The sequence below is a fragment of the Barbus barbus genome (genome assembly GCF_936440315.1).
Source record: "Barbus barbus genome assembly, chromosome: 40".
NCBI lineage: Eukaryota > Metazoa > Chordata > Actinopteri > Cypriniformes > Cyprinidae > Barbus > Barbus barbus.
The window spans coordinates 9,259,556-9,285,651 of NC_136718.1; the positions used below are offsets into that span (position 1 = coordinate 9,259,556).

Genomic DNA, 26,096 nt, shown 5'->3' on the forward strand with positions numbered 1-26,096 from the left:
ACAGGATGTGGTGTAGAGATAAAAAATGGAGTGATGGGAGGAAGAAGAGGATAGGAGGAGTAGAGGGAGAGAGGGAAAAGGAAAAGCCCATAGGCATTGAGTGTACTGTACATGCTCTGTAAGGCTCATTCACACCAAGTCTGAGTTCCTTGCACACAAAAACAAACATGCGTTTTTAAAATAAAATAGTGCCTCTCTTTGAACTGTGCGCTGGTTATTCATTCTGAGACTAAATTGCTTATTTTAATTGTTTGGAAGTTTGAAACAATTTCATTCAGATAAGTTAAATTTTGGCATCAAATTATATAGCTTTGTTTTGTGTTTAGTCATATTGGTATAGCACTTGAAGGAGAAAAATTGTTAGGAATTCTGTTTAATTTTGCAAATTAATTTTTTTTTGTTTACATTTTTCTAGATTTTCTGTTTTTATATATAATTCCATTTTAATAAAAAAAAAGGGGTTTATGAATTCATAATCTCATTAATTTACTTATTTGTTTTTCTCAGCTGCATTTCTTCCTTATCATGTATCCTAATATATACTTTAATTTTGGTGTGTGAATATTTTTTGACTTATGAAAAATTGCTTGCATTGTTCTTTGTGTGTAAGTCGATTTGTCTCTGAATATTATGATACATAATATTGAGAAAATAAATAACCAATTAACATTTAAGGCCCTAAGGAAACATATAGGTGGAAATATGAGTGGGATAAGAGTATAGATGAGGGGAATGGAATGTGACGCCCCTGTACACACCAGATTTCTGTCACGCTGAAGCATGTTCAGATACGCACAGAACACCTCACCGATGCTGTTCACTTATAACTGCAACAAGCAAGAGTGTATCAGGGGCCCAATAAAATGATATCTCAATATGTCTCAATATGCCCCAAGTAACACATGCCAACTTAATCCAGAATGAAACCTTTTGTTTAACAGTGTTCTTTTGCCCTGTTGACCAAGGTGTTGCTGGTTTCTCAGGTGCTTAATGATTGGCCAAGCATTCATGTGTTCTCTGATTGTGTGTTTCCACTCTTATCACTATGGAAACACAAGAAATGCAGAAAGCAAGGAATTTATGCAATCATTAACCCCAAGGGAGTCTGGACACAACTAGACTTTTATTGAATATTTCAAACACACTTACCTCACGCTGCAGCAAACCCAACCCAACCAAATAAAACTCTGTCACAATAAATTATTTTTGCCAATAAGTAACCATCAAACAACCAAATCACTGGATATAATCTCATCCTCATCTAAAACGTCCTGCCTCATGTTGCATCCTTCAGCAAGTTCCTAATATATGTGCAGTGTGTGCACACACACACACACACACACACGGGCTGCTGGGATTTCTCTGCAGTCTGAAGTTCATGTTCATTCACACCCCTGTGACCAACCACCCGTCTGACTGATGGAAGAAAGAGCATCTGATGCCCATTTCAAAGAGCCCACCTTTCCACCTCTCCTCTCCCCTCAGATATTTCCACAGATGTGTTTTTGTTCTGTGTATCTGTGAGGAGGCTTGCGTTGACAAAGGCCCCTGATGTGGCTGAAGTGCTTCTTTGTAGCAGAGGAGCTTTGGGGTTGCGTTGCATTGAGGGGTTGTGGAAGTTAGTATAGCTGGTGGGGGATGCTTTGTGTGTGTGTGTGTGTTGAAGGGGATACTGTGTTGTCAGAGCTGAGGGGCTTCGAGAGGAAGTGGATGGATGTTTAAGCATTAAGCCCTTGGCTTTCTTAAGGAAGACACTTTTCCAGAGAGATTAGATGAAGAATGTCTGATGTTTATTGTAGGATGCTCCACTATGGATTGCTCTTATAGTTTTATAGGAGCTGATGCCCATCATCATTATATTTTCCCTCTCTTTACTAGACAGATCAGCCGTTCCCATGAGAATGTGGCATTGGTGTTTTGAGAGCGGTAGAGATAGTAAGACACAAATGAATGTCAGGTGGAACAGTTTTAGCTTTCGTCAGATTTGTTATGGGGAAATGTTTCGTAAACAGTATTTAAAATAAATATTTTTTATCTAATTCCATGATTTATCTTCAGAGAAGAATGATAAAGTTCTTATATCAGGTAATGCAATTAGAAATGGTAGAAATGCAATTCTCATGACTTCACAGCTTTTTTTATAATGAACATTTTCAATTTCATTTTAAAATATTTTGTGGGGCTTCAAGTAAAAATGTCTTGGTGATATAACTGTCCTGAGATTATAATAATGTAAATTATATAAAATACGTATAAAAATATAATAATAAAATAATTATTAAAAAAACGTATACGAATAATAAAAAACATAATTTTGAAAAACATAATTCAATACTCATAATAAATCAGAATGATTTCTGAAGGATCATGTGACACTGAAGACTGGAGTAATGATGCTGAAAATACAGCTTTACGTCACAGGAATAAATTATATTTTAAAGTATATTAAAATAGGAAACCAATATTAGAAATTGCAATAAGATTTCACAATATTACTGTTTTTCGGTATTTTTGATGGAATAAATACAGCCTTGATGAGCAGAAGAAAAAACATAAAAAATCTTACCGATCCCAAACTTTTGAGCGGCAGTGTATGTGTGTGTACATATATATATATATATATATATATATATATATATATATATATATATATATATATATATATATATATATATATATATATATATATATATATATACTGTACACACACATATACACACACATACAATAACATAATCAGATATTTGGATGTGTTTTTAGTGATAATTGATAATTAATGATAAACTTCCTTCCACCTTTCATTCTCTCTGGGGCAGAATGACTGTGTTGATGGAGTGACGCTAATGGAGTGAGTTCAGGGAAAGCAGTCCAATTATGTCCATGTCTTTGATTAAGTCACTGTGGGAAAACATCTGTGAGCCTCAGTGACTTTATCAATCCATCAGTCATGTAAAAACAACATTGCTTTGACATTAATATGCACTCACAGTCATAACTGATTATTAATGCTGGGTCACTCCCATCAGACAGAGTGAGAGACAGGACTGATATGACAGAAGAGTTCAGCTGTTTTTGAGTTTATATGTGATGATGACTTCATGTGAAAAGTTGCAGGAAATTTAAGGTGGTGGTGATGTCATCAACTTCATTATATCTTCGTTATATGATTATATTAATATGGGTTTATTACTGGCTGTTGCTGATACTGAAAAACCAAGTTGACTGATCGCTGCTGTTACAGTTTTATTCAAATAAGACTTTATTCATATGTGAACTTACATTGTGATTCTTTTTATTATTTCCAGCTTTTCCATGTAGCATATGTGCTCATCAAGTTTGCCAACTCGCCCCGGCCGGACCTATGGGTGCTCGAGCGCTCCATTGACTTTGGGAAAACATATCAGCCATGGCAGTTCTTCGCCTGTGAGTAATACTGAAATGAGTACTGGAATGATAGTGTGGGTTAAGTGAGAAAGGTCAGGTTTGGCCAGTTCTCTCTGTTCTCTGGCATTCGTGTTTGTAACACACACATATTGAGTTGTTTTGTTTGACACTAAAGGCCATCGGTACTGTAGGTGGCAACACAATCCTGGCAACAATAACTACAGTCCTTTGCTGGCATTTGGAGGTTTGGCAGTATCAGTATAATGAAATGTAATATTCAGTTGTTTTGCTAAACTCACAATCCATCAGCCCACAATTGGCTCCATGACTCCATATAGAAAACAGGCAGAATGTTGCAGAAAGATGGAGAGAAGAGAGAACATTGTGTGACGGATTACAGTGTGACTTTATAAATGGTAGATTTTATAGATGATAATTCAGTCTAGAGTCAGCCTTGCGTTCATTATTAATAATGAATTATTTATTTTGTTGGGGGGGGAAATTAGTAATTGCTTATATATATATATATATATATATATAGATAGATAGATAGATAGATAGATAGATAGATAGATAGATAGATAAAAACACTTTATATTATGTTTGTTTAATTTAGTAATTTATATGAATTTGAATGGTATTTTTACTGTTATATTCTATAAATATAATTTACATGTATATTAATTGGAATTATTATATTATTAATATAATAAACAATAATAATTAAAATAAATGTATTATATTATGTTATGTTTAAATTTATAATAATTTTATGTTTATGGTATTTTCTTTGATATGTTAAATTATTTTTAAATACACAGTCCTACATGACACGGGACTTAAAGATATTAATAACCAAATCAAAGTCCACTAATCGCTCATCATTTCTTCCCTATTGAGATCCCTATTTCATCCAAGTGAAACAGCTTCTCAAACGAGAAAAAATGAATGGCAGGGCTTGATTTTCTCTCTTGGGAATTGATTGGATCTCATGTGAGTGACAGAGTTGTCATTGCAAGGGAAATTTATTTTGATTTGACATTTTCCCAACTGATTTATTCATGTCTCTGTTTTTGCTCCAGCCTCTAAGAGAGACTGTATCGAGCGGTTTGGCCAGAGGACTATCGAGAGGATCAACCATGATAACGATGTCATCTGCACAACAGAGTACTCACGCATTGTCCCTTTGGAGAATGGAGAGGTATGGACACAGACAAACTCTGTCCAAACACTGGCTCTTGCCCACTGACCTAATTTTCCTGCTTATATCTCTGTAGATGCACTTATAGTACTTATACTTTAGGTATTATTGGGATGTCTGAGTTTTTTATGATTCCTTAATCACTCTCACACGTTCAGATTGTGGTGTCTCTGGTGAACGGACGTCCGGGCGCCATGAACTTCTCCTACTCTCCGGTTCTGAGGGAGTTCACCAAGGCCACCAACATCCGCCTGCGCTTCCTGCGCACCAACACGCTGCTGGGTCACCTGATGGGCAAAACCCTGAAAGACCCCACGGTCACACGAAGAGTACGATTCGGTTTTATTGAATAGACAGAAGTTACAAACAAATCTCCATCAGATACATGTTTACAACCATCAGTTATTCTAACTGTAACATATTATCTGCATTTTGTTTCTTCAGTATTACTACAGTATTAAGGACATCAGTATTGGAGGGAGATGTGTGTGTAATGGCCACGCTGAGGCCTGTAATGCCCAAGATCCCAACGATCCATACAAGTAAGTGACTTTTAAGAATATCAGAAGTCAGAAGTTACACCATCCAGGCTACGTGTGCCACAAGACGTTATACAAATATTTACCTTCCTGTACTCATACTTTAACTACTGTTCAAAAGTTTGGGGACAGTATGTGTTTTTTTAATTTGAATAATTATTTATTTATTTATACTTCTATACAGCAAGGATGAATTAAATTGATCAAAAGTAACTGAAGACATTTATAATCGTACAAAAGATTTCTGTTTCAATAAATGCAGTCCTTTTGAATTTTCTGTTCATTAAAGGGATAGTTCTCCCAAAACTGAAAATCATCATTTACTGTCCCTTTAAAGAATCCGGAAAAACAATGTTTTGTTTTCAACATAAATAATAGTAAGAATACTAATATAATAATTATAAATGTTTCTTGAGCATTAAATCAGCATATTAGAATGATTTCTAAAGGATCATGTGACACTGAAGACTGGAGGAAAGATGCTGAAAATTACGCTTTACCATCACGGAAGTAAATTACATTTTAACGAATTCAAACAGAAAACAGTTACTTTAAAGTGTAATAATATTGACTGAATATTGACCGAATCTGACCGTCCCGAAACGTTTGAATAGTAGTGTAGTCAATTAAACGTATTTTGCCATGTTGTTGCCACACAATCCCACTTAATGATGTCATTTAAAACTATAAAAGTGTGGTAAGATGCAATTACACTTATATGCAAATTTTTTTGCTACACTCTTGCCAATATTCAAATATTTGACAGATTTGTCCATACACCTTCATATTTCCAAGGTTAAAGGTCCTTGCACACTTGTTTTTTTTCGTATTCGTCAACCTTTCTTATCAAAATGCTTGTTATGGATGCAAAAACGCAGAAAATCAAACCCAATCCGAATTTTCTTATGACGGACGAAAGTTTCGGAGGCGGTGTATAAACGTGATTGACACAACATGAGGTCATATTTATTTTTTAACGTGCGAAAAATTCGTACGAAAATTTCAGACTCAGTGTGCAATGACTTTAAGAGCTGAAGGCCATTTCTTTCTGTAAATGTGTGTGTGTGCCAAAGCAGGAGGCTGAAATCATACACATTCATAATCTGCTCTTTCCTGTAGCCTGAGGGTGTTAAAATTACCCTTAGCTTCCACTCGCACAGCAGGCTGCTAGCACAGGCACATACATGCTGCCCTGATGCTCTGCTCCAAGGAGTCTTTACTTGCCTGATTCTCACATTTTTGCACATATTTTCACCTTACAATATTATTTTACCTCAAGCGCAACATTTTAACAAAAGCTATTACGTAATCCAGAGTTTTAGAATATAGCCACATGGTCTCTAATGCCACAAAACAACCAATGCCAGATCAGGTTGTTTTTTAGGACAAGGTTTTTAGCTAGAAGGCTCATAGTCAGAGCAGCTCGCTTCCTCTAGGCGCGTGTCTCAGGACAGTGAGTGATGGTGGCTGGCGTGGGACATTATTCAGTCCTGAGGCCCAGCAGGCGTCTGGATTTACTAGCTTGTCAGAAGATAGCCATGTACCATGAGACAGCATACTGTAAATGATCCCTCTGTTCTTAACCTGCTAATTGACCAGTGCCTTGAAAAGTGTCAGTTCACAAAAGAAGAAGGGTTTTATTCTCTCAGGTTATTGTAAAAACGTTTTGTAGAAGTTTTTGTGGAATGCATCCTGTGGGTTCAGTTTTTGGCTACTTTGATCATGTTCCAGAAGTTAAAGAGTAATGAAATCTTACAAACATTTAAGCGAAATCCTCAAAAATATGTGGTGTGTGGTCCTCTAGTGCAGCAGACCTTTGGACATAAAGCAGATCACATTGCTTATGTAATATTTCAGGAATCTTGAGAGATTTTCCTGGCTCTTTGTATGTCGTAATCAAGATATATCCGCCGGTCATAGTTTTTGTCCCTGCTGACAAATAGTCTGTTACTGTATTCTGTCATTCCAGAGATTCCTGCAGCGTTCGGTGTGAGCAAACAGGAATATAAAACACCTGGAAGGTGTCAAATGTGTCAGTAGACTCCTGTGAGGGACTTATCAAAACCCAGAGGGTTAATACAGATCATAGCAACAAGAAACAGATGCTAACATTGCGTTTGGAGAGGAGGGGGAGTTTTCATAACCTTCATGGATCTCTGTTAAATCTGCTGTTCTTTGTGATTTCCTCTGTATAGGAAATGGATTGCATGCGTGTGTAACTGATATTGTGGAGTTTTACTGATATACATGCGATGGGGATATAGGAGACCAGATGTTTTCCTCTGAGACTGTCACATCTGTATATTTCAACGTGCAACACATTTTTTCTAAGTGTTGGCAATTTAATTGAGTGTTTCTGTGGTGATTTTCTTTTATTATACAAAGGGTGGAGTTAAAGGGTTAGTTCACCCAAAAATGAAAATTAGGTCATTAATTACTCACCCTCATGTCGTTCCAAATCTGTAAGACCTTTGTTTATCTTCGGAACACAAATTAAGTAATGCAACTGACACGTTCAGTGCCCAGAAAGATAGTAAGGACATCGTTAAAATAGTCCATCAGTGGTTCAACTGTAATTTTATGAACCTACGAGAATACAAAAATAACAATAATAATATATATTTTTTAAATAGTATGTGAAACGATAGACATTATTCAATGGTAAACATTTTTAACAATAGTGTTAATAAAAAGTTTGTATTCAGTTAAAAAAACAAAAATTGTAGACTGGAGTAATGGTGCTGAAAATTCATCGCGTAAATAAATTAAATTTAAAAACGTATTAAAATAGTTAACAGTTATTGTAGTAATATTTCTGTAATATACTGTATTTTTGATCAAATAAATGCAGCCATGGTGACCATAAGAGACTTCTTGCTGATAACCGAACGACTGAATGAATGAATACAGACAGATAGTAAAGGGTGGAGGGTTTCGATTGACAGAGCTAAATGAGGATAACCCAAAGAATGAGTCAGATGCTGAAAGTCAGAGGTCAATCACTAAAGCGTGCTCCACCTAAGCTTCCCAGGTGCAGCTGTTTGCCCCACAGGTACCAGGAGTTAAACTGATGTCAGTGTGCTGTTGATTTATGGGGAGATTTGTGTAGTGAGATAACTTCTTCCATGCTGTAAGCGGAACTTGAAGCTTAAGACGTTAAGGCATGTGTGTTAAGGTCTTAGAGGAGATCTAGAAGGCAGCGGAGGGTTGATAGACTGTGGATGGGGTTGGTTAGTATGGTTGGCTGTAGCTCACTTGAAGTGAGGCTCTGGAACACTTGCTCTGACTGTGGCTGGGTGTTAATGAAGGGTTAAACCTGAACAATCCAAACAGATTCAGGGACACTAAAATGCACACTTGAGTGCAAATGTGTGTCCTTCCATATGTGTGCACTTAAATGAGTGAATCACAATGGGGTCACAAATGTGTTTAGTATGAAAATTCAGTGTGGTAAACATTTTAATTTGAGTGAACATCATTCATTCAGTCTTTTCAGCCCCATACAAATATTCACATGCAGTCAATGCAACAAATTATTCCTCTCTTTCCCATCGCACTGCAAAGAAAATGGGTTAACCAATTAGAATTGCGCTTTTGGTCACATGCCACTGCTGTTACATGCAACTATTTTACGATTTGGTGATTTAGTATGAATTTTTATCATTTGATTCATTCGAAAAATTAGCAGATTGTATGAATTAACCACCAGTTTGCTTTATTTAGTTAATAGTTCATTCTTAGAAATCTATAAATGCTTTTCCGTTACTGTTCGATGGTCATTATTAATGATTATCATTTGAATGTATGAATATGGCATATGTAAAGCATGTAGCAGTTGTTTACTGTCTGCTGTGTAGCTTTATGATGATACATGTGTGAATGCAGCTCCCCATGAGGAGACCACCGAGTCTCAGTTAATTCCATTAGCTTTTCAGATGATGTAGGAACATTTAGCAAACGTGAAGAACTTCAGACTCTCAGGTTTTAAAGACTCTCTCGCTTTCTTTCCCTAATTCATTCTTTTCCTGGAAGCAGCAAGGTCAGTGAGAAGTTTAGACATTTGAATAAAAGCTCTTGTGTGGCTCATTTGAGGCCCATAGACATGAAGTACTTTAGTATTTGCATATAGTGGCCCCTCAAGATTGAGACAGAAAGAAGACAAGTGGGAATTTCTATCTAAAATTCATTACAAAACATTAACAAAGTAAAGAAACATAGCATATACATATGTACTGATATACGTACACATATTCTTCACATAAATATAGCAAAAGAGTTATATTTGAGAATTGCTCATATAGCTTAAAAGCATATAGCAAGTTTTAGGATTCAGGGTATAAACTTGTGTGATCCTGTGATTTGTCTTTTATGTCTGTCTCTCAGGCTTCAGTGTGACTGCCAGCACAACACTTGCGGGCCGTCATGTGATCGCTGTTGCCCCGGCTTCAACCAGTTTCCATGGAAACCAGCCACGACTTACAGTGCCAATGAATGTGACCGTGAGTTTTCCTCTCTCTGCGTCCAGTGAGCCAACAAAACAAAGATTTAGTACCTGCCAGGCCCCTCCTTGACACATTGTTCTCAAAACATGATTTCTCTCGTGGGAGATTTTTTCTGCCTTCCTTTCTTGATGGTAGAACAGCATTTTCTTTATTCTTTCTAACAGTGCTCTTTTTTATGTATTAATAGACGTGACATTTAATCACTAAGTTTAAGTGTGACCTTTTCAGAAATTTCAGAATATTTTCACTCAAACTCAGAAACTTGTATGATCTCTTTCTCTGTCTTTACACTTTTAATCACATAAGTTTCTCTTCCTACATTCTCCCTTTTTTATCGTTTCAACTTGTGTAATTCTAACAAATGTAAAATACTATCATCATAATCATCATACTCATAGTCCACATTTTTGTGGTGTTATATATTTTTCCTGAAGTTCTAGTGAACTGTAAAGTGGCATTATAACTCTATTGGCAAGTGGATAAAGAAAAACCTTTAGCAAAAGGACAGAGTAAAACAACTGACAAACTGTACTTTTATTATTTTATTGTTTTATTTAATATTTATATTATTTAATATTCTAAATATTAATATATGTAATATAAATATAAAATATATTTTAATATTTTTTTAAACATTAATTAAAATGTCTATTGTCTATTCATAAATGCATTAATGTATTAATTTAAAATGTAGTTTTAATTTGTCTATTTAAAAAGTGTTTATATATATATATACACACACACACACAATTTCGTTAAAATGTATTTATTTATTTATAATAGTTATAATTAATTAATTAATTTATTTATTAAATTGATCATTTATTAAATAAACTCCTAGTCCTCTAAGTAAAAGTGGCTACCTGATACCTTTATAAATGTAAATACCTATTAGCCTTTCAGACCTCGGATTGGTTTTGTTGTGCGAAGATGTTTTGATTTATATTCTCGATTATATGATGATGTTTATAGGTTGAGTTTAGGATCAGCGTATTCTCTGCTTTAGTAAGACATCAGAGTCAGGGTGTGAATAAGAACAACAGCTCCAGCCTGCTGTGAGCTCATAGAGACACTAATCCAGTCTGGCTTCTCTCACACACTGTAAAAATAGTCCCACAATGCTTTTAAGAGGATCTCAAACTCACTCTATCTGTGTATTTGGGAGCCATTTCAGTCTGGAAAACGTTTCCTCTGAGTATATTGTTGGATATCCGCTGTTTCTTACCTAATCTAATCTCTGAGTTCCCAAATATAAAACCACTCCTTTGAGTGGAGAGGGACCTCAGTGAGGTTTATGGCACATCTGTGAGCAGAGCTGGCTTGAGCAAAGCCAGAGAGACTGTCCCATCTGACAGAACTGTTTCATCTCACGTCGGGTCACCGTGTCCTCACCCTGCTGTCAGTGGACTGGACCTTAACAAAACACAGCCATTCACAACGCATGTTCTGTCAAACACTCCACTGTGTGACAGGAAAAACACATGATCAGAGCCCGCTGGTATTCATGTTTTAATAGTGAATTTGCTATAATTAATAATTTTTTCTAATCACTGCTGATTCAAGTGTATGGAAAGTGTATGGAAATTTCCAATGGACTTTAAAATAAATAATCAAGCACAAAAATGATCGATAGATAGATGATAATATTATACTAATATTTTGGTCACCATGGTACATTTTTGTAAGTATACACACAATTATAATGTTATTTGTAAATATTTTAACTTGTATTTCCAGCTGAGATTTAAAGATTTCCTCAGAGTTTTCTTTTGCTTTCCCCATACTAACTTCACTCCTAGCTAATTACTGTTCTCTTTTCTCTTTCTTTTTCCTTTCTCTGCTGTCATTCCTCTCGGGACAGTCTGAACTCTTCAGGTGGACACTGATGTGTTTTGTGCATGTCCTGCCTTGTTTATATCTGTTCTCTCTGCACTGACAGATGAGTTATTAATCTCCGCGTGTTGTTTGTGTTTGCAGCATGTAACTGCCACAGACACTCGTCAGAGTGCTACTATGATCCAGAGATCGAACAGAGGAGAGCCAGTCTCAACATGCAAGGAGAATACAGTGGCGGAGGAGTGTGCGTCGAATGCCAGGTGGGCTCAGGTGTACAAACACACTAATAACATGAAATTGGTGCAGATGCACTGGCTGTGGCTCAAGACCTACCTAGACAGCATTTATAACAGATAACACATAAGTGCACACAACATTTTTGGTTGTCAGTTGCACACTCACTAGGTTTTGCAAATACATTCTATGATATTGGTGATTTTTATTCTCCCACAGCATCACACCACAGGCATCAACTGTGAGCGCTGCATTCGTGGGTATTACAGATCACCTGATCATCCTCTTGAGTCTCCATTCGCCTGTTCAAGTGAGTCTCCCGTGACCTATTTAGCATTCATTTATTTTTATTTTAGTCATTTTATTGCTTCAACTTAAAATTTAGTTTCTTTTAGTTGTCGAAGCAACATTTCTAATGCTTGTTTACATGTTTCACCTATTTCACCTATGAAAATAATTTTTAATAGTTTTCGTTAAAAGCAGCACTCTGGCCATACATACATTTAAATAAAAATTGAACTTTATACATGCATATAAAGACAGGGTAGTTGATTTGGTTTAAAAACATTTTTTGTTATGCTGGTTGAAAGTCTCTTCTCATTCTGAAAGCAATCACTAAGTGGTCTAAATGTATTTATTAGGGGTGGGAATCACAGAGTACCTCTCGAAACGATACGAATCACGATACATGGCTCACGATACGATAATATCACGAATACAGCAATTCTGCGATAATCGATATATTGCTAGAAAATCCTATGACGATACATCACGATATCTGTCTTAACTATGAAAACAAAATGCCTGTGAATGGGTTAAGTGCAAGTTTTCTCTATTTATTCAAGTCCAAACTGATAGAAAACAGCACAAAAAGTTCTGTAAATCAAATGTAACATGTTAAGTAAATTAATCTTTTTATTCTTGGACTTATTAAAAGCTTACACATTTCTTTGTGTAAACCAACACATTTAATTGCTTATCAAGTTTATATAGGCTTTCCTACCTGCCTGTCAACGTATATATTTGCATACCTCCGTGCACCCTGTTCACGCAGTCCATTGCGCTATTGCAGACCGAGCGAAAATGTGAAAGCTTTATTATTGTAATATTATGAACTTTTTACTGTAATTTTTCATCACTGGTGAATGAGACATGAGGTAATCTGACAACACTGCATTCAACCCTCCACCAACGCCATCTCTCATCACGTCGCTGATTAGCCTCTGGTCTGCCGGAGCGCATTCATGTGTTTTGGAGGAGGCGTGGCTTTGGAGAGTAATTTGCAGGGAGGGTGGAATCTTATGCTTTCAAAGCTAGCTTGCTATTGCTAGCCTCTCTTAAACTGCCTACCGTACCTTTAAATGATCTGTAGAAATTGATGACGCCTTTCTTTTTTGGTTTTCTCTGATTCTCTCATGTGTTTTGCAGAGTGTCTGTGTGAGTCTGAGTTCACTGACGGCACATGTGAGGATCTGACCGGACGCTGTTACTGTAAACCCAACTACACCGGTGAGAACTGTGACATGTGTGCGGAAGGATACGAAGGCTTCCCTGAATGCTACCGTAAGTCTCTGTGTCTGTGTCTTTGAAACTTTCATGAAGGTTTCAGGCAGTGTATTTCAGTTGAATTCATCCAGTGTGGATAATTATCTCTAAACAACTATCAAACTAATATTTAGTATAAATATATGTAAAGAAATTCACATTGTTTATTATACAGTTGCTTGTGTTTATTTCTGTCAGAGGGGTACATCAGTGGAGAGGCCAGACCTGCAGGGGAAATCATTAGTAAGACATTGATTTGATTCAGTTTGATTCATCTCCATTTGAATCTGATTTGATTCTTATTCTCCTTCACTGATTTCTCATATATTTTACTACGTTCTTGTGTTGTGCAGACTGTGAGTGCAGCGCTGCAGGCACAGAAGGGAACTCCTGTAGGCCGGACCCTCGCACCAATACATGTGTGTGTAAACCTGAATTCACCGGAGAACACTGTGACACCTGCACTCCTGGTCACTTCGGCCTCAACTGTCAGCGTAAGCACGTTTTTATGGGTTTTATAATTGTCACTGAGTTAATTACAGTGATATTTTAATGTTAGTATATTGTTTGTCATTTCATCAAGCATATATGTGTGTGCCTGTCCATTGTTAAGTCCCAGATCAGATCAGCTGTCCCATTCTGCCCATTTTAGTCTTTTCTGTGTGATCCACTGCAGCAGGTGACATCTGAGCAAACACATGCAGATTGTTGCATTAGTGTTTGTCTGTCTGCTGAACTGCTGTTGATCTTGCACATAGTTGGAGTGTTTGTGAGCACAATATACCACCCAATGACAAAGGCAATGCAAACATGCCCACATTCTTGTTCCGCTCCCTTCCCCCCAGGCTGTCAGTGTTCAGGCCAGGGTTGCCTGGATGGGTCCTGTGATGCACTAACGGGCCAGTGTGTGTGTCGGAGCGGGTTTCAGGGTTATTCATGCGAGCAGTGTGCGCCCGGCTACTTCAACTACCCATTGTGCCAATGTGAGTGCTTGCCAACTCTAATCTCACTAAACTTCAAAATCCCCCATGAATGCTGCCAAACCATGAACTTTACAGTGCAGCCACAATAACTGTTTCCTGTTCTTTTACTGCTCTGATAAAGGACAACTTTATTTACTTTCTTAACACACATTCGTGGTCTTATTGCATTTGATTTATCAGTGCACATTATAAAATGTAGTAACTTGATTGGTTGATGTTACCAGTTTGATTGGGTAAGTGGCATGACTTTTCACTCTGCTTGCATTCACAGACTGTAAATGTGTATTTTAGTGGTGGAAATTTCTCAGTGACTCTCTCTGCAGTTTACATCATTACACCAGTAGATGGAGACAAGTGACTGTCTGTATAACTGAGTCCTTTGAATCGTTCACTTGTCCAATTCATTCAAAGACACTGATTTGTTCTGAAGTGAAACAAGTGACTGTCTTCATGAGCGAGTTAACTGAATTATTCTCTCAACCAAATAAATTTGTTCTAAAACATTAATCTATTCAGGAACAAAAGAAGTGACTGTCTTTATGAGTCATTGAATATTTTACTTAACTGACTTATTCAAAAACACTGAATCGTTCAGGAACAAAACAAGAGTCTGTCTTGATAAGTGAGTCATTGAATCTGCCTGGGGTGCGTTTCCCAAAAGCATCGTTAGCTAACTATGATCGCAAGTTCCATTGAACTCTAATGGTAAAGATGGAACCTGCGACCATAGTTGCTTTTTGGAAACGCACCCCTGGTTGATTTGTTTAAAAACATTGTTTCATTCAGGTATGAAACAAGTGACACGGTGTTTCTCAATGTCAAGGATACGTCCTTGGCAGGACTGGTCCTTCCAAGTCACTTCCTTCAGAGGCTAGGCGAGGCTCCTCTTAAGCATTCGGAGAACACGTAAATGGAACAGGCTAGCAAGTGCATGTTATTGTGTCATTACGTCAGTGAAACGGTCCGCTTTTACTCTGGACAACTTAACTAAGTTAGTTATTTACTAAAGAAATGCCGGTGACGGCTAATAATTGTGAAATGAAATGACAGGTCCGGTTCAGTTAGCTATCAATAACGTAATTTCTAGAATTTATAATATCAATACGGTAGTAATACTTTTTAATACAAAAATGTTTTTTAAGTAATTTGTAATTTGTAAATATACTTACATTTGAACGCATATTGCCCCGTTGGTGCTCCGACTCCGCTAACGTCCGACATTTTGAATTTTTGAGCAAGATAGCAAAGCTGCGCGCATAGGATTGTGGGTGATTTTAGCGCGCGAAGAGCGCGAAGGCTACACTTATGCATCCTTTCCTGTGTATGGGATATTTTTCGAACGAAGGACTCAGTCCTTGGTTGAAATTCCGAGGATCCTCGACATTGGAACAGTCCTTCGACGGATGTCGATGACGTAGCATCCTCGAAATTCTGGCTTCCGAGGATCCTTCCTTGACATTGAGAAACGCCTACTGTCTTCATGAGTTACTGAATCTTTTACTTAACTGATTTGTTCAAAAACACTGATTCATTCAGAAACAAAACAAGTGACTGCCTCAAAAGAGCCATTTAATCTTTTAGTCAACTGATTTGTTCAAAAATATTCGTTCGGGAACAAAACGTCTTCATGAATTAGTCATTTGAATTGTTCACTCAGCTGATTTATTTGAAAATACTGATTCATTCTGAAATGAAACAAGTGACTGTCTTTATGATTGAATCATTTAAACCATTCTCTCAACTAAATAGATTTGTTCAAAAACATTTATTCATTCTGGAACAAAAATAATGACCGTCTCTATAAGTGAGTCATTGAATCATTTACATATCCGAATTGATTTCTTCAAAAACTAAAAAAGGAACAAACCTTTCACTGAATATTTGATTAAAAATTCTGAATCATTCAGGCAAAATTGTGTCTACTCTGCAAGTTCGTTAATATTGAATATTAACATTCTCATTAAATGTCCTTTTCCATTTTGAAATGTCACATTACAAAAGCATAATGGATTATGAAAGCATTTCTTGTTTACTTCAAAACTATTAACATTTGATTCAATTTTATTTCTCTCTTTGTCTGTAGATTGCGGTTGCAGTGTTGTAGGCTCTATGCCTGAGATATGCAACGCGGCTGGTCAGTGTTTGTGCAGGCCGGAGTTCACTGGTCCTCGCTGTGATCAGTGTCGCTCAGGGTTCCACTCATATCCAAACTGCCAGGGTAAGACACACACACAGTGGTTTAATACATTAAAGAAATGCTCAGTCTGATGTTTGCAGATTCACTGTCTGTATTATCTCAATTATAACTATTTGGATTCAATTTCCCAGTGTGCACTTGTGACCCTCGCACATCTTTGGACTCCAGCTGTACCTTGTCGGGTCAGTGTAACTGCAGACCCAACTACAGTGGCCCCAAATGTGACCAGTGTGCACCCGGATATTACTCCTATCCCAGCTGCACACGTAAGTCACATGACTCTAATCACAGGCCAACATTACCTAGAGAAGGATTGTCTGTGATAACAGGTGTTTTTACATTGAAATCTCTCTGTTTCAGCATGTCGTTGCTCAATGGAGGGCTCTCGCTTCAGCTCCTGTGATCCAGTGTCTGGTCAGTGTGTTTGTCTGCCAAACATTGTGGGTCAGAGATGTGATATCTGCAGTCCTGGGTCATATGGCTTTCCCCTCTGCCAAGGTGATCTTAAACTATATTCATGGTCCTGTATATTACATTCATTTGAAGTAGTTCTAATGGTTTTCTTTCCCTCCCTGTGGTCTAGTCGGGACTTGTAACCCAGCAGGCTCTGTTCATAATGACATCCTGCCCACTGTGGTGAGTATAACTCAGCTTTCTACAATAAACATGGCTGCTTTTAGAATGGATAGTGCATATTGTGCTGTAAATTATTCATGTTGTTATATTTGTGCATATCATACTATATACTGCACATAATATGTTGAACATTTTGTGAACATATCAAAAGATTATGTGAAACAACAGTGTTCAGTATGTAGCAATTCAGTAGACAACATCAAGATTTTGTTTAGACGCACCCTTTCATATCTTTTACATTGTTATTTTTAACTACCTCTGTAAATGAGGATCAGTCACAGTCTTTTTGCAAATTTTCATTCCTATTTCAGGCTCTCAGTGCTTGTTTTTTTTTATTCCTCAGGGCTCCTGCAACTGTTGGCCGCATGTAGAGGGGGTGGCATGTGATCGTTGTAAGCCTCTCTACTGGAATCTTTCTCCCGACACAGTCTATGGATGCTCAAGTAAGAGAAAAGTTTGGACACACCGCGAAAGTAACTGGGCCAACGGAAACAAAAGACTGATTTTATTCGCTTTGGTGGCAAATCAGACTCTAGTGACAGTGCATTTTTTTTTTAAATATGTAGCTTGTTAGTTGAGCTGTATATAAAATAAAACACATAATATGTCTCTGCTAATGTATATTATGACTGATTTTGCAGGCTGTGACTGTAATACATTAGGAACTATGAGCGAGGTTGCAGAGTGCACTCAGGTATAGAAATATCAACGATAACTCCATCTTACAAATTCAGTTCCAAGAGCATAGTTAACAAACCTCTATCTGTGTTTGAATCAGAGCACCGGCCAGTGTTACTGTAAACCCAACGTGTGCAGCGGCACATGTAATGTGTGCAAGGATGGGTACTTCAATCTTCAGAAGAACAACTACTTTGGGTGCCAAGGTACATAATCAATTCCAAGCAGACATTCTGAATACTCAAATGAAGAAATGGGTTAAACTTCCACTTTGCATCTAGGTTGCCAGTGTGACATTGGAGGCTCTGTTGGGCAGGCGTGTGATGAGAGGCACGGGCGGTGTCGATGCAGACCCAATGTGGAGGGACTCAAATGCAACCAGTGAGTGATGGGGAAAAAGCACATACAGATGTAGCAGTGTGCAGTTTGTGTGGGTTCTGTCATGACTCTGGTGTGTTTGTTTAGACCTCGGCCGGATCATTATTTCCCGGACCTGCACCATATGAAGTTTGAAGTGGAGGAAGGCACCACCATGGATGGACGTCCAGTGAGGTTTGGTTACAATCCTCTGGAGTTTGAGAGCTTCAGCTGGAGGGGATATGCCCAGATGTCCCCCATACAGGTACACAAACACACACTTATAAGACTGTGTTTTCACCTTGAAATCTGTTTTTTAAATTACATAATTTCATGATAAATAATATATATTATTATAAATATATTATAAATAAATAATAAATTGTTAGAATAATAATTCTGTAATAGTAATAATAAAAACTTCAATAACAACAACAAGAGTAGTATTAATAATTGATATTTTTGTTGTTGTTAATATTATTATTAATAATACATAATAATAATAATATTTTTATTATAACAACATTATTATTGAATGCTAAATAATAATATAATATTGATTATAAATTATAATAACATCAACAATAATAATAATTATTTTTATTATTACTACTATTAAAAAATTATAATGTAGAATAATAATAATAACAATAACAAATTGTTATAATAATAATAATTATACTATAATATTAATAATAAAAACTACAACAACAACAATTATTATACTTATGTTGATATTATTAATAATAATACTAATGAAAAATCTAAAAAACAACAACATTATTGAATGGTTAATAATAATAAAAATAACAAATTGCTATAATAATAATAACACTCTGATAATGTATTATATATAATACTGATAATAAAATTATAAAAAAAACAATAATTGTAATTCTTATTAATATTGTTAATATTTAGAATAATAATAAATCTATATCAAATCTATTACAACACTTATAATAACAATTATTATTACATATTATGTGTTATAGCAATTTGTGTATTAATTTAACTTGTAAAGTTTTTTTCTTGTTGGATCCTTTTTCACTCAGAAATATGTTACATTACAGAAGTAAAATAGGTTATGAATGCTGTTTAATGTTGAAGATACTATGAAAATAATAATATTAATTATAATAGAACTGTGAATAAATATAACCTATTTTAAAGTTAAATTTATTTCAAAATGTTGTTATCATTATCATCATTTTGTAGATATTCAAGATGTTCAAGCTGATGCCTGGGTGTAAAATTAGACTGAGATGTAGCATTGCGTTGTGTGATTGAAATGCTCTGTGTCTTTGGCTTGGCTGAGGGCTTTGATCACGGCTTTGGATTGGTGCTGCTTGCGTACATTGGCTACTGTGTTGGGCTGTAGTGCTGGTTGGTGGTGGTTTTGAGCAACAGCTTTGCATTTGTCTCTCTTTCTGTCTGTGTTTGTCTGTTGTGGGCCGTTCTTTTGCTCTCTAGCCTCGGGTTCTGGTTGAGGTGGTGGTTGGCTCTCCAGACCTGTTTCATGTGGTCTTGCACTATGTGAACCGCGGGGGCATGGACGTGAGGGGGCGGGTCTCTGTGATCGAGGATGGCAGACACTTCCTGTGTGGGAATTGTAAGTTTTTGAGCACCCTCTGTTTTAATGATCTACTTTTCTCTATCTTTCTACCTTCCTCACTTAAATCCTTTGCTCTCTGAGCTGGTGACTTCTTTCTTTTTTCACAAACCCTCCCTCTTCTCCCCATGTCCAAGACACACTCTCACCGCAACCTGCATCTCAGATTTATCACATGATCACACCCACCTTGATCAGAAAGCCACAGTTCAGGTCTTTAACACAGACTGTGTTATGTGCTGTACACCCTCCCCTCCTCTTTCCCTCTCTCTCCTCTTCTCCTTGTCTTCCTTGACCTTCATCTCAGAGTACAGTTAAAATGATGGTGCACGTGCGTGAAGCAGACGTGTATCTCACGCGCTTCATCCTCAGATATGTTAACACGAGGTTGGCCGTGTCGAACGGTAAAATCACAGCCTATCAGAACAGCAGAAGAGGTACGTCTGATGGTTCGATCTGCAAGACATTCATTCTTTCAGTGAACCCAAAGGAGAGATTTAACAGACTGGTCTATATGGCCTATATTGGTTACTCCATTGGTTCTTGTACATGTAAAAAGACGTAGAGCAAAGGGCAACAATTTCATTGACTTTATCATCGAGACATATGAATTGTATTTTACTTTACCAATTGTGTAAACCCGAAATAAACTATTGCACAACATAAAATGCTTTTTCATAGCTGATTTTTTTTTTTTTTTTTTTTTTTAAATTCTATTGATAAATTACTCCATAAATGTACTCCTTTACTCCAAAAGCTGTTTTATGTCTTGATATGCTACAGATAATAATTCCCCTTTCCTCTTGTTTTGGTATTAATTTACAAAATGTCAAGTTAAGTTATTTACACATTGAAATAATAATAATAATAAAAAAAGCATAATGTATCAAATTTGACTTTTTGAAAAGATGGCTTTTCTTTGACTTTTAAACTATTACTTCCAACATCTGTTTATATAAAGACACTGTTGTTTGGCGTGGCTGATGTAATAGGTATATAACATCTAATCATATAGAAGCAGTTCAAAGTTCTTTTATTTTTAATATTTTTGAGTTTTGATAGGATCTCATTTAACTGTTATTGTATGGAAAAGTGCAGCTTGGACATTCTGCTAAACTTCTCCTTTTGTGTTTCACATAAAAAAAGAAAGTCCTTAAGAATAAATGATGACAGCTCTTAATTTTAAATGAACTATTCTTTTAATACAACAATGGATATGTTGATAATGTTTAATAATCAATAATTATGCAACTTCGCAGTTTTATTGATTCATCAAATGCTGTGACTTCACTCTCATAAAACAGGTTTCCATCCTTCTCTTTGCAGGCTCTGAGCAGTCCAAGCAGATCGTCTTTGCACCCACTTCAGAACCTACATTTGTGAACGTGCCTCAGAACAGTTTTGTGGAGCCATTTGTCTTGAACCCAGGAACTTGGACTGTGATTATTGAGGCAGAGGGTATTTTACTGGTAGGACCCCCTCTTAAAGATGCTTTCAACATTATTCCTGCATAAACAAATCCTAAACACACTCTCTGTCTCTTTCGCTCTGCAGGACTACCTGGTGCTGTTGCCTAGTGCATATTATGAGGCTCCTATCCTGCAACTTCAAGTGACTGAACCCTGTTCATACAGCAACACACAGGATGCTAGTCAAAAGTCAGTAGTACAGGAACTTTTTGTGTTTTATGTCATGTGTATAACTGTTATATTCACTGTGCCTGAAGTAATCTGTCTTTTGGTGTGTTCAGCTGTCTGCAGTACAAGTATCTGTCTCTGGATGAGTTCCCATCCATCTCCAGCAATGATGCCAACTGCAGGTCTGATAATCACCTGCCCAAACCCTGCCACACTGAAAAGATCACTCCCCGCCATCCCAGCATGGCCATCTGCAGCGGCAATGATGTAAGCATGTGTACACGTTGAAACAATGTTTGCAAATTTAGATAGTGAAAATAAGTTCACTTTTTTCCTTTTTTGAAAGAAATGCAACCCGCGGCAGACTTCATTGCACAGAATTTGCGCTGTGAGACGCGTGCGCATTGCTTGACAGTGTGTGCTTCCACCCGTTGTGTTTTATTTTAGATATGCTTTCATTTATTCCGTTTGGAATGCAGTACTATTAGATGCACGAAACTCGCGCACTGACAGACTTTCACGTGTGCTTTGTGTTTATTTGTCCTGAAGCTTGATTGCGGCTGCAGTTAAATGCATTGCATTTTCGAATACTTTTATATGAAATTGATGTAGGCTACACACAGTCAGTTATGTTTTCAGAGCGCAGGACAAAACATCTGATGTAACGAAATAGATCTGTGCATTAGTCTGAATGCAGCCTGTTAAAGCTGCCACTGTCTATGATCTCATCAGTAATAATTAAACAGCAATAATGCCGAGGGAAAAAAAGAAAAAAACATAACTATTGTCTGTAAATGTTCGGATACTGAAAGGACACTTATTTTAAATAAGTCATTTTTAAAAAAATTTGCCTGCTTATATAATGAAAAAATAAAGTAAATTTTGCACAAAATAAATTTGCTTTGAAATTTATATGAAAATGTAGCCATGTGCAGTAATATTGAAAACTGAGAATGTGACATCGTAATATTGAGTTGATAATGATGACCATAATTGAATTGAATCACCAGTGAAGATTCACACCCGTTTTTAAGATGACTGTACTGACATACAGAGATTCCAACTATAAACAAAAAGCATAGAAACTGCAATTTTGGTTAAAATGTAAAGTTGTAAAGATGTATTTGCACAGCAGAAGAGTTAATTGGGGAAAAAATTGTAGATCAAGAATCGTTTTGGAATCGGGCCGTGAAGTGCCTGAAGATTCCCACCCCTAGTATATAAAAATATATTGAAAATCTTGCAGAGTCCATATCAAACTTATACAAATAAAATCCTATTTGTGTGTTCAGATGAACGTTCAGCTGCGTGGTCGTGTTCCTGTTCCTGGAGAGTATGTGTTGGTGGTCGAGTACGCCAGTGAAGACCAGTTCCCTCAAACTTTCAATGTGTCTGTTAATTCACCGGGTGAAAGCACTCATCAAGAGCAAATAACCCTGCTCCACTGCAAATACAGGTGTGTTTGTGTGGCATTGCAACATTTGTCTTTTCTTTTGTTTCAGGTATTCACACTCAACCTGAAGGGGTCATAATATGTACTTTTGGTTTTTACATTAATCTTTATTTCTGCTGTTGATCAAGGTTTTTTGCATCAGAATAGTCATATTTAGTTTACATTTTCCACTCTCTCTCTGACTGATAGAATTAAACATGCTGTTTTTGATACTGTACCTTTAAGACTTGTATGTGACATTGTTTATGATTGGTTAGGCACTTTGCATGTACATTAAAATGAGTCAATCACAATGTGGTTTAAATGAGCTATTTTGCCATATTCATCAATTTTATTCCTTAAAAAGCATTTTCTTTGTTGTTCTATGCGTTTGCTGATCAATTTGTGTGTGTGTGTGTGTGTGTGTGTGTCTCTGTGTATGTGTGTAGTTTCCTGTGTCGTGCAGTGTCTGTAGATGACAAGAAGCGTGTGGCAGTCTTCACTCTCTCCACAGAGGCTGATATCCTACTTACCACAGACAGAAGCAGTTTTTTCTTTGTGAGTTTTTTCTGCTTGAATCTGCCCTAAAAGCTATTTGTGTCCACTGTAAACACGCCATTTACAAGTGTGTGTCTGATTTCCCTTCCAGCACAAAGTGTTTCTCATCCCTCGCGCTCAGTTCACCATGGAGTACCTAAAGCCCAGAGTTCACTGCATCAACACACATGGGCACTTCTCTCCAGACAGGTGACTAACACATACAACAAAAATCTTGAACAAAGTCTTGTTTGCTGCATAATGTGCCATTACACACACAAACACTTGTTTTGTAGATTTATTAGTATTATTATCATTTTTAGTTTTTATTGTTAGGTCTTCAATTTTTCTAACCATTTCTACTCATTTTATTTTATTTTCAGTTTTTCTAACTAACATTTTACCTAAACACAATTCTTTCACTGCCTTGACTTTTCTGGATATCACATTCAGTTATTTTTCAGACATTTTTAAATTATGACATTTGATGATCCTGCATATTTACAGTTATAAGTACACATGATCGATCACAAGACATTTACATGATTTTTTACTATTTTAAGTATCAAAGTGAAGAATATTTGTGTGTTATTTATCACAATCGGGTTTATCCTATTCATGTTTTATATTCTCTGTTGTCCAGCGGATCCTGCATCCCGTCTCGTTTCCAGAATCCTCCTCAGTCTCTGGTCTTAAAAGAGGGTCAGGCTTCTTCTGTGCTGGATTCGACTATGGCTTCAGCCCCCGGTCCCAGCCTTTATGCAGACAGACCAATGACTTCCAGACCACCAACCTCTGCTGATAACAGTGAACACTTGCTTCTGGATCCTAATCAGGTACATCAGGGCCATTACAATCTCATTGCTGTCTTTCATGTCTTACTGTTTCTACCTTTAAAAGAAAATTTTCCCCTCCATTTATCCATCTGTTGCTCCTGTCTTGTAGTTTGTCTCTTTCTGATATTTAAATGCTAATAAAAAAAGCACACTTCTGATGTTTGTTTGTCTGCTTCCTTTCCCAGAATGCTGTAATGTTTTCAACACGTGTACATGCTCTGGGCCGTTATGTGTTCATCCTGCATTACCATCAGCCCCTGCACCCAACTTACAACGTCCAAGTCCACATCAACGGAGGACGCATATGGCAGGGTGAGCAAATACAGTAGATTAAAACAGACTCACTTATCAACAACTTCTTCTTTTTTTATCAATGAAAATGCTTTTTTATTTCAGGCCACGTCAACGCATCCTTTTGTCCCCATGGTTATGGTTGTCGTAGTGTTGTTATGTCAGAGAACCAGATTATCCTGGATGTGACGGACTATGAGGTCATCCTGACCCTGCGTGTTCCAGACAGAAAGACACTGTGGCTGGTGAGTGTCATTGGCGTTTTACTGAAGGTAATATGAATGGACAATAACAATGACACTTCTATTTCTCTGTTTTGTTTTCCAGGACTATGTGCTGGTGGTGCCAGAGAGCACTTATAGCCCCAGCTTTTTGTCTGAGGAGCCACTGGACAAATCCTACAACTTCATCAGCAACTGTGGACAAAACAGCTTTTACATAAAGTATGATGCGTATACATTTTTAAACATGTAGGTCTGCACAATATAAAAATTCTGGGTGATAATTATAATCACGTTAAAGCCTAAAATAGGCCATAAATAAGTAAATACATTTCAGATGTTAAAATTCAATACAATTGTGTCTAAATAAATATAAAAATAAATAAAAATAAAACACTAAAAACACATACACACCATTATTTTAATTTATTAAATTATTTTTACTTAAGTAAAACTATTACAAATTGTTTTCGGTAATTGAAATAAAGCTGATATAAAATATACATATGAGATGAAAAGCTTAGGTTTAAAAAACTTCAAACGAAAATTATAAATGTTTCCTTGGCTACTAGTTGAAGTACTAAAACTAAAATTAAACTGAATTAAAGTTTGGTTGAAATATTTAAAAAAGAATAATAATGAAAATAACAAAAGCACAAAGAAAATTAAACAAAACAAACTAAAATGAAACCGAAAATATAAAAATAAATGCTATTATAAATTATTTATAAATACTATAATAGTATAAAAATTTATACAATTATTTTGTAATGTATGGTATGATATTTAATTTGAGATTTGCAAAATTCACATTTAAGTGTTATACTTTTAAAGTGTAGTTTTAAGTGATTGTTTTTAAATAAGTAAATGAATTAATTAATAAAAACCTTAAATGGAAAAATGGAAATTACACACAATTAAATGTGCAATAATGGCTGATTCCAATCAATTTAAAAAATCTCTAATACGTCTGATAATATGTGCGTGTATCGTTCATAAACGCATCCTGATATAACATTATTTAAGTGCCATCCATCTTAACATTCCCTCTCTCCTTTCAGCCCATCCACAGCGTCTCCGTTCTGTCGTAATTCTGCCATGTCTCTGTCTGCGTTCTTCAATAACGGCGCTGTGCCCTGCGGCTGTCATGAGGTGGGCGCTGAGAGCGACACCTGTGAGACCTTCGGAGGACAGTGCAAGTGCAGACCCAATGTGATTGGCCGAGACTGTTCCCAGTGTGCCACAGGATACTACGGCTTCCCCAACTGTAGACGTGAGTAACACCAACCACTAGGGGTGTAACAGTACACAAACATGACGGTTCGGTACGTACCTCGGTTTTTATGTCACAGTTCGGTATGGTTTCGGTACAGCAGGAGGAAAAAACTAAACATAAATTGCTTTTTTTTTATTATTTTTAATTCACTAACAAGTAAAA

The 26,096-nt window shown here is 36.5% G+C and overlaps 1 protein-coding gene across 2 annotated transcripts in view; it reads left to right on the forward strand.

Moving 5' to 3' along the window:
- Positions 1-26,096, forward strand: part of LOC306859775 (laminin subunit alpha-5-like) — a 67,873-nt gene that overhangs the window by 19,200 nt on the left and 22,577 nt on the right. Inside the window, exons 3-34 of one of the 2 annotated variants that reach the window (XM_079401023.1) lie at positions 3,306-3,423; positions 4,467-4,585; positions 4,744-4,914; positions 5,030-5,127; positions 9,508-9,623; positions 11,604-11,722; positions 11,916-12,006; positions 13,125-13,259; positions 13,440-13,484; positions 13,595-13,735; positions 14,087-14,224; positions 16,308-16,442; positions 16,553-16,687; positions 16,782-16,919; positions 17,005-17,057; positions 17,401-17,500; positions 17,699-17,751; positions 17,836-17,941; positions 18,017-18,116; positions 18,201-18,357; positions 19,566-19,704; positions 21,031-21,173; positions 21,259-21,362; positions 21,431-21,608; positions 22,634-22,797; positions 23,223-23,331; positions 23,423-23,520; positions 23,954-24,146; positions 24,332-24,458; positions 24,543-24,682; positions 24,765-24,880; positions 25,720-25,931. In XM_079401023.1, the coding sequence (XP_079257149.1) occupies positions 3,306-3,423; positions 4,467-4,585; positions 4,744-4,914; positions 5,030-5,127; positions 9,508-9,623; positions 11,604-11,722; positions 11,916-12,006; positions 13,125-13,259; positions 13,440-13,484; positions 13,595-13,735; positions 14,087-14,224; positions 16,308-16,442; positions 16,553-16,687; positions 16,782-16,919; positions 17,005-17,057; positions 17,401-17,500; positions 17,699-17,751; positions 17,836-17,941; positions 18,017-18,116; positions 18,201-18,357; positions 19,566-19,704; positions 21,031-21,173; positions 21,259-21,362; positions 21,431-21,608; positions 22,634-22,797; positions 23,223-23,331; positions 23,423-23,520; positions 23,954-24,146; positions 24,332-24,458; positions 24,543-24,682; positions 24,765-24,880; positions 25,720-25,931 (3,991 nt within the window). The remainder of the gene's footprint in view (positions 1-3,305; positions 3,424-4,466; positions 4,586-4,743; positions 4,915-5,029; positions 5,128-9,507; positions 9,624-11,603; positions 11,723-11,915; positions 12,007-13,124; positions 13,260-13,439; positions 13,485-13,594; positions 13,736-14,086; positions 14,225-16,307; positions 16,443-16,552; positions 16,688-16,781; positions 16,920-17,004; positions 17,058-17,400; positions 17,501-17,698; positions 17,752-17,835; positions 17,942-18,016; positions 18,117-18,200; positions 18,358-19,565; positions 19,705-21,030; positions 21,174-21,258; positions 21,363-21,430; positions 21,609-22,633; positions 22,798-23,222; positions 23,332-23,422; positions 23,521-23,953; positions 24,147-24,331; positions 24,459-24,542; positions 24,683-24,764; positions 24,881-25,719; positions 25,932-26,096) is intronic. The other variant, XM_079401024.1, reaches the window with a different exon arrangement.